The 9,641-nt window shown below is 43.1% G+C and overlaps 1 protein-coding gene across 1 annotated transcript; it reads left to right on the top strand.

Moving 5' to 3' along the window:
• Positions 1-2,462: 2,462 nt before the first annotated feature.
• On the top strand, positions 2,463-4,257 carry LOC148083166 (uncharacterized). The gene is made up of 2 exons (XM_087785915.1): positions 2,463-2,481; positions 3,554-4,257. The coding sequence occupies exons 1-2, from the start codon at positions 2,463-2,465 to the stop codon at positions 4,255-4,257; spliced, it is 723 nt and encodes a 240-aa protein (XP_087642041.1).
• Positions 4,258-9,641: the final 5,384 nt, after the last annotated feature.

Raw genomic sequence — 9,641 nt, forward strand, 5'->3', positions numbered from 1 at the left:
CGTGTCTCGAGATAAGGCGAGTCTCTCGGGGGGCGAGAGTCCCTTTAGCCCCGCGGTGACGTAACAAGCACTTCGTAGAACGACAGAGACGTGTCGTGCGATGGGACGCCATGTCCGTACATGGAGATCAGAAGATGACGGCGAGCGATAGGACCATCTGCTGACGACACATGACCGGCTTGGACTCTTACATGATAGCGTCTGCACATCATCTGGAGTCCCATGGATCATAAATGGTTCTGGTTTTTTTATCTCTCATTTAGTGTGTTGTTTTGTTTCATTATGTCATTCTGTACTGACACCATTAACAATTCCCATGTTGTGATAACAACACATGCAATAAACAATTTAAAAGTTGGATACTGTAAATATATGAGTTTAATAACCTGTTTTGTCCATTTTGTCAGTGTTTTTTACTAGTGATGTGTCGATGAGGCTTCATGAAACAGTTAAGGAGGTATCATGATACAGTGTCTTCATTTCCAGAGGCCACTAGATGGCGCTCTCAGTTTAAAAATTGTACCAGTTTTAAGTGAAATAGTAGATTTGAAATAGAGTGCAGTGATCGGGGACCACATATGTTCCTGAATATTGTGCTAAATAGTTAAATATTTATACATTTTGTAAATACTAATTTGTTAGTTTAATATTTATTATTGTTGTGACGTAATTTCTTAAAAACTATTGGTGGAAAAAGGGAGGTGGAACCATTGTCGGCGTCCAGAGTTGTGTGGGGGAATGTATATAAGGTAGCACTGGAAGCTTGCCTCAGGTGCAACTTTGGTGAAAACAAAACAAAATCTTGTTTTATCCGCCTTCACAAACAGGTCAGTGGTACAGAAACAATGTGTCGTTGTGTTTGTAGGCGGTTCAGTCGGATGTGCACGTGTTTTGTGCCATTAAATCCCGTGGCTTAGAACGATCACGACAACATTTCCGTTCCGATAGTGACTCAATAGAGCCGACGAGAGAGTGTGCGAACCAGGATTGTGGATACAATTCAATTGATTGTGTGTCTGTGTATGAAGAACGTTAGAAGTAAAGGTAGCCATTCATGCAGATTTAGGTGCTAAATGAATGTGAATTAAAAGACAGATATTAACAGATATTTGCTACGTGGTCGACAACTCTGGGACCCGTAACAAATACACTGCATCACGATACCTCAACAGCTGTTTCGAGAGGCTTCGTCAACACTTTACTGCTTCTTAGTGTGGGATCTGTGAAGCAAAAACACTGTGAATTACTTTTTCCATTTTCTTTCAGCTACTGCAGGATTATAATACCAACAGTTTTATGTAGATATTGTCTCAAGAGTCAGAAGACCTAATAGTGGAAGCAGTGACAAACAAGAGTTATATCCAAAAGTCTTTAGAAATAAAATCCACAAGTAAAAAAAGCAAAAAAAACAATTAATAACGAAAAGTGATTCCAATGTCAGGAACAGGAACTAGGACTCAAGGTATGAGGGTTAAGAACCGGAATTGCTTTAATTGCCATTGTTAGTTAAGGGTTTTCAATAACTTGGACATTTCTCTGGTTCGATAGAGAAAAGTTATTTTCATTGAAATTACAACTATTTACGTGAAGAAAGTGTGTAAGATTTTGAGTTCATGTCTTAATGCTGAGGGAGACTGTTGTTGTAGCAGAAGGTTCTGGTTCAGATTGACTGTAGTCTCCTGCCTGAAGGGGAGGTCGGGGGTACAACAAGTTTGTAACCCGGATATGAGCCAGACCTAGTGAGGAAACACAATCGACTGCCAAATGCTTCCCGCTTTCCGAGCTCCTTGAGAGAAGAAAAATAGCCTGAATACCACGGAACCGAGCCGGAAGTATAGAATCAAAGTAAAGTTCCAGGAACATGACAGATACAGTGTAATTTAAATAATAATAAATAAATAAATAAAGTTTGACCTTACTTAAAACGAACTAAATACATTTTTAACCATGGCTGTATTTTAGTGTTTTTGTGCAGATTTCCTGATTCAATGACCAAGCGCCTGTTTCCACGTTTTTTCTCCTTCTATTTTGGCATTTCGGAATTTGTAGGTCTTTTAGCAGTTGGTTTTCAAAAGGGAAAAACTTGTTGTCAGATTTATCAAGCCATTTTAAAACCCAGTTTCAACTATATTATTCGATAGTATTTATCGTGTTTTAAACATCTCAGTACACACATCTTATAAACAGTTAACTTAATCATTTTACAATATCTTTAAAGTGCTACCATTTTAAGCATTTTACCATAGTAGCTCTCGCTGCTACTTTCAATTTCAATTTCAGCTTATTTAAAAGGTCAATTTGCATTTACATTAAAAAGATGGCTGCACCAGATTTAGCGCAATGCTACTTTCCATCTGTTGTCCTCAACAAAGATGCAGACAGTTTACATAATACATAAAAATAAAAATAAAGCAAAAACACAATAATATACAAACCCACAGTACAATCTAATAATGTTAATGATGGCCAAATACCCGTCTGGTACTATTAGTGTCATAGCTAAGATGGTAGAGTGGTTGACTCGTGGTCTGAGAGGTTGCGGGTTCGATCCCAGTTCCGGACGAGATTGTGGCGTTGTGTCCCTGAGCAAGACACTTTACCCTGATTGCTCCTGATGGTTGAGCTGGCGCGCTGCGTCGCAGCCTACTCCCATCAGTGTGTGAATGGGTGAATTTGTAACTTAGTGTAAAGCGCTTTGAGTGCTGAATAAGCATAGAAAGCGCCATTTACCATTTATTAGTGGTACTATTAGTACTATTACAAGAGGGACGTTACTTCAATCATAATAAAAACATCAAAATCATAATAAAAACATTGATAATCAAATCACACGAACTAAAACATCATCCCTCACAAAGACAACAAACACCAACATCCATTGAAGGGTTCAACAGTGGCTATGCTAACATTAGCTTAAAACCCACAGATCCAGTCTTTCTTTTCGGGCAGAGCTTCTTACCGACTGCCAACTCGGGTGTTGTCGACCATCAGTTTACCGAAGTACTACTACTCACCGTGGCTCACAAAGTGAACACACGGAGATGAAATAAATCCCCGCCAAACTCTTCCCTACACATTGAGGTCAAATCCGTCCACTTTGCCAGCTGTGCCACCGAACAAACGGATTACGTGCCAACGCTTGGTTGGCGGCGGCGGATGACATCATAGAATGTGACATCACTTCCCTCTGAGGCAAGTCACTTTTCACTTGACTAGAGCGGGAGCACAGAAGGATTTGGTGTGTGTGTGTGTGTGTGTGTGTGTGTGTGTGTGTGTGTGTGTGGAACTGGGCGCATGACATCACCACGTCATCACTGCCCATCTCATTTCCAAGGCTGCGAAGCCCAGATGATGTCAGAATGTGAACCGCGGCCGTTGCACTGATGGTTGCTGGGATTTTTTCTTTTTCCCAAAAAAAGCGACGGTCAACAAATATGCTCAGCGGATGAAGGACGGGTTTTCGGGGACGAGAGAGAAAGTCCAGAGGCTACGATTCCTTAACCGTTGACCAGGAGAGAAATTGTTGTTTGACGAACACATGGATTTCCATCAGACGAGAGCTCGTCGCCCGACTCGCGTCCGGAGGACGACGGTGTGATGAAGAGGAGCCGGAGATTCAGCAACTCACTCAGCTTCGGAGAGGACCAGCCGCTGCCACCGCAGGATGAGGACGGAGAGGGACGGTCTACGAAGACCTCTACCACGACGGAGCTAGGTGACGAGCGGCCGGACCAGCCAGACCGCCAGACTCCCGTTTCAAGGTCGGTTCTGTTGAGGCCCCAGGAACTATGGATCAGAATGACAAGATGCCTCACGCTCGGATGGCCTTCACGCTTGTCGATCAGCAGACAGACTAGCCGGAAGTTTGCCTTCCAAGTCGACCTCGACCAATCGGTGAACACCGAGTCATCGGGCAGCTCCGACTCGACCGACGCCAGCTCTTCGACTACGTCTCCGACCGTCCACAGGAGTCCGCCCGGCGTCAAGCAAGGCAAAGAAGACATGAGGACCAAGGGCGTGAAAAGCGTCCCGCCGACGCTCCGAGGGATTTCCCATTCCTCGCCGAGGCTCCCGAGGGCGAGACAAGCCTCCGACTCCTTATCGGCGTTGATGATTCTGGACAAGGAGATGTTCCTGAGGGTGGAGTTGATAGACACCGGCGAGGACAGGGACGACTTACGTTACCGGGCTGAGTGGAAGTTGTCTGAGAAAACTAAGGAGCTGGCGGAGGGAGTTTGGCTTTCCAAAGGGAAGTGATGCCCTCGGAAACCACAGTCCAGTTATCTTAGGAGTCTTCCTGATGCCAGAGGGACTCGCGTGGATTAGCCTGTGATCTTCGACTGGAGTTGAAACGCTGCCGTAACGAATCCACTGACTGACGCTTTCTAATGAGTTCTATTCTGGGAAACACAGCCGAGCACAGTTAATGTTTATTTTTCCGCCTTACTGGAGGATTTTCTACATGGCTGGTTCCGTGGGTCCGTGATCGAACATGACACGCGACTGGAAATAAAAGCTTTATGTGTTGAGCCGTCGCTTCGTCACGTTTGTTTTCAGGGTAATTAGTTGTATCAATGCTGTTATGGTTGTCGAATATCGTAACACAATCAAGGACTCACAAATGTTCCTCTTATCCAGGTATTCTAACATCGCTGACATAGCTTCTAGAATCTTTCTCACAGTTTTCTGATTCTATTTTGTTTCATCCACGCCTTTGTTTTCCTGCTTGTAGTTCATTTTACCTTGTATTTCTGTCAGTACTTTCATCCTCACCTGCTTCTCTTACAGATCTTTGACGTTTTTAGGTCAGTTTTTAAAAACAGATTGTTCATCAGGAACATTAAAGAAAATTGAAAACAAAGTTTGTGTTAAGTCTTTAGGTTTTGGTGTTTGTATTAACCATTATCAAACTAATAACTTCCTTATTAACTATTTGAATAAGTTGTTATTTGTTATGGTAGTCTAAAGATTAAAAAAAATGTCTCTCAGGAGTCGTGTCCATGTGCCGACTGAGCCCCGGCAGCGACTGCCAGCACCGGTTAGCGCTATCGCGGCGGCGGGAGGGCGAGGCGCAAGATAACGGAGCACAATAACAAACGGGTTCACTAAATGTGTAAACGTGCATGAAAATGCGATTCTTGGAGAGTTCTCTGGCACTGATGTGTGATGTTTGGACGAACGATCGTGCTGCCGGAGAAGATGAAGAGACCAATCAGAGTCAAGACTCAAGAGGTGGAAACGGTTCAATGTTTAAGTTTCTGGAAAATCAGTCATTTTTAGAAACTTTCTAAAACCTAAAAGTGTTGTTTTTAGTGTGATTATTATAGTTAGTATAATACATATTTTATCGTGTTCCACCTGTGTAAAACAAGGGACAGGAAATTACTTCTGTTCAGCTTGGACTAGGTTCTGGGAAACCGACATCCTGGGAAGGGTAGCAAAGGTGTTGTTCTTCCTGCGGACCTTTATCCCGAGACGTTGATAGTCAGTGAAAAGTATATTTGGAAGATCAACAAGCTGCCTTCCAGGTAGTAAGTGTAGTAAGAGTGTGGGAACTCTGATGTTGGCTCCTCTAGCTCTAGGGCTGAGGTTGCTTAGGCGGTTAAAAAGTTCCTCTGTGGCCCCTGGGATGGATGAAATCCTCCTGGAGTTTCTCAAGGTCTTGGATGTTGCAGGGCTTTCTGACTGACAAGCCTCTGCAACATGGTAAGGATGTCAGGGGCAGTACCCCTGGAAGGGTAGATTGGGGTTGGAGTTCCCCTTTTGGGATTGGAGGGTCCCAAATATAAGGTGGTCACACACCCCAACCTCCCTGGCAAGATCTATTCAGGGGAACTAAAAAGGAGTGTCCACTGGTTAGTTGAAGCTTGGATTCAGAAGGAGCAATGTGGTTTTCGCCCAAGTTTCGTGGAACTGTGGATCGAATCCATACCTTGAGGGTTCTTTGGAGTTGTCCAACTTGTCTAAATGTGTTTAGTGGATCTGTGGAAGACACTTTTGGGGGAGTCCTGTTGTGGGTATTCTGTGAGTGTGGGGTATCAGATACCCAGGTAATGGCTGTCCGTTCCCAGTACAATAGGTGTCATAGCTTTGCACGCACAGGTAGGAAGTAAGGGTTGTACCTTCGACTTTGTCACCCATTCTTTTCATACCTTTCATGGACAAACTTCTAGAAGCAGACATGGAGTTAAAGGAATCTGTAGACTTGGTGGACTTCGATTGACATGGTCCGGTGCTACTCAAGGCTAGTTGTGCTCAAGAGAACGTTGCAGACAAACAGTACCTGCTTGATACTGTTCCAGGAGAAACGTTTGGACGAGAGCAGTGACCGAGTTAACGGGTGGATGAGTGACCTGATGAGTCGGAAGTTTGTGTGTGTGTCATCGTGGCAGGAAGACATTGAATTTGAGATTCCAGACTCTTCATCCATTATTTCAACGTACTAATGGTTCACGCGTGACTTCACCGGCAGATCTCTGGGCGACTGACGGCTCCACAGATCAGCATTTTGGATGCTCAGGGCCCAAAATCAGGTCCGTAAATGGTAGGTTATTCGGGTAATGGTTAAGTGTGTTTATACAGTATATACTGTATATAAACATGGAGTCATTCATCATTTATTTTGCTAAAGATGGACTGAAAATCATCGAAAAACCCATTTTAAAACCAAAACCACACGCTCAAAACCCCACACCTGCATGATTCTTGGCTGCATATAGATCAGGAGCTCCCACTTCACAACAGGAAGACTTAATAAACAACAATTTCTCTCTTTTTCAGCAGCTCAGTAAAAAGATCAGCCTGATCTGATTAACATTACTCCTTAAATTGTCGCAACAAACTGTCTTCTGAGCAAAAATACTTTGAATAGTACATTAAATTTGCACTATGAGTAATTTAATTTAATATTTTACAGATTATCCTAAAGGCTTGAAATACTCATGAATAAGATCATCAGTAAAAAATACTACAACTACTATCAATTATATAAGGTATATATATTCAATTCTGCACCAAGTGTATTGGAATTCAAATGCATGTACCAAATGAAAATGTACTTTGACATGTTCTTCTTCTGCACGCGGGGAACAGAAAGTTCTCTTTTTCGACGGCCCAACCCTCGCGTCATACGAGAGCGATGCGTCCCAAAAGAGAGACTTACATAACATGGCAAGAAAATGCAAAACACAGCAGAGAACACATTCCGTTCCCCGAAGAACGGTCTGGGTTGGATTCTGCTCTGAGTCGACCACCGTATGACAATCAAAACCCTGTGTGACTGATGACACGAACCCTGGAGGCGAGAGGGTTCACTTCAGGGTTCATCGAGTGTCGTTTACATGTGGCTTGAAAGAGATCGAAAAGTAAAGTTCGACTCAAGATTATTTATTAAGCTTTTCCACAATCTAAGAGTTACAGTGTGACATGTGTGTAGATGACGCGTCACCATAAAGATCTTCATAGCTGAGTGCAAAATCAGCATTTGTGTATTTTGGACGAATGACCTTTTAAAAAGTAAAAGTGGAACAAATCTGCTCCATGAGGCGCTCGGATTATAAGATAATATCAATGAATGGGTCTCTTTTCATACACGGACACACTGGATGATGAGGCATAGTTACCTGGTGCAAGTACTACTGCGTTGACCCAGGTATAGTTTTTTTGATACACACACTGTTTTATTTAGAGAGCATAGAGTTCATGATCGCGAGGGTTTTGTTGTTCGGAGAGAAAGAAACAAAGTGTGAAGGGAGTGAATAACAAACACTAAATCAAAGCATAACTGACTTATATCTGGAGTAGTACTACGACACCTCGTGGAGTAATACCACGGTGCCTTGTGAAGTAGTACTACGGCATCTTGTGGAGTAATACCATGGAGCGTCGCGAAGTAATACTACGGCACCTTGTGGAGTAATACCACGGTGCCTTGTGAGGTAATACTATGGCACCTCGTGGAGTAATACCACGGTGCCTTGTGAAGTAATACTACAGCACCTTGTGGAGTAATACCACGGTGCCTTGTGAAGTAATACTATGGCACCTCATGGAGTAATACCACGGTGCCTTGTGAAGTAATACTACAGCACCTTGTGGAGTAATACCACGGTGCCTTGTGAAGTAATACTATGGCACCTCGTGGAGTAATACCACGGTGCCTTGTGAAGTAATACTACAGCACCTTGTGGAGTAATACCACGGTGCCTTGTGAAGTAATACTATGGCACCTCATGGAGTAATACCACGGTGCCTTGTGAAGTAATACTATGGCACCTCATGGAGTAATACCACGGTGCCTTGTGAAGTAATACTACAGCACCTTGTGGAGTAATACCACGGTGCCTTGTGAAGTAATACTACAGCACCTTGTGGAGTAATACCACGGTGCCTTGTGAGGTAATACTATGGCACCTCGTGGAGTAATACCACAGTGCCCTGTGAAGTAATACTATGGTGCGTTGTGGAGTATTGCCATGGAGACTGGTGCAGTCATAGCACAGTGATTTACAAAGTAATATTATGGAATCTCACAGAGTAATACTACGATGCCTTGCTGAGTAATGCCACGGCACCTCATGGAGTAATACGACGGTGCCTTGAGAAGTAATACTACGGCACCTCGCAGAGTAATACCACGTTGCCTCGCGAAGTTAAACTACGGAAACTCGTGGAGTAATACCATGGTGCCTTGTGAAGTAATACTGTGTAGCCTCGCGGAGTAATGCCACGGTGTTTGTGAAGTAAAACATAAGTGCCTGGTGATGTAATAATACAGCACCTCGTGTAGTAATACCACAGTGCCTTGTGAAGTAATACTATGAAGCCTGGCAGAGTAATATTATGGAGCCTCGCGGAGTAATACTATGGCAGCTTGCAAAGTAATACCACGGTGCCTCACTGAGAAATACCACAGCACCTGTACTGTTGCAATAAACATTAGGTAAAGCACAGACTTGTTCACCAGGTTTACAAGAATAAATCAAAAATGAATGCTCAACCAAGGTACTCTTCTACCTACTAGTCCTGGATCTGAAGGTTTGTACGTCAGGATCTGAAGCTCTACTCTGGAACTGGAGCGTGTATGAACTCGTCACTGAAGCGAACATGAAGCTTCTCTCACGCAGGAAACAAACACCTTCGTGTTCTTCTGCTAATCCAGGGTCACATTACTTTCCTCTCTGCAGCTTCGTCGTCTTCTGTCGGCTCTGATTCTCCCTCCATCCAGACTCTTCTCTCGTTCTTCTGTTCTCTACCCGCGGTCATATGAGGGTAGAATCATAGATCGACTTGATTTAACTCTCTTTTTCACCAACACAGATCAGTGCATCGTCAGCGTAACTGTTGATACAACCTGCTTCTCAAGCTCACGTTCCATTGTTCCTTCACTCGTGAACAAGACCCCGACATACTTGAACTCCTCAATCCTAAATAAAAAATATCAATGTGATTATTTTAAATATATATTTACTGAGGGAGGAAAAAAACATCAAACTGACACACTGTTGCATCTCAGTCTCATTGTGTTCACACATTTAAAAAATATGCATCATAAATAAATGTTGGTATTTAAGATCAATTTGTGTCTGAGATCTAAAATTGATTAAAAAAAAGGACAAATTTGTGGATTAATCGAAAAAAAA

This window comes from Callionymus lyra, chromosome 3 (assembly GCF_982586985.1).
Source record: "Callionymus lyra chromosome 3, fCalLyr1.hap1.1, whole genome shotgun sequence".
Lineage (NCBI taxonomy): Eukaryota > Metazoa > Chordata > Actinopteri > Syngnathiformes > Callionymidae > Callionymus > Callionymus lyra.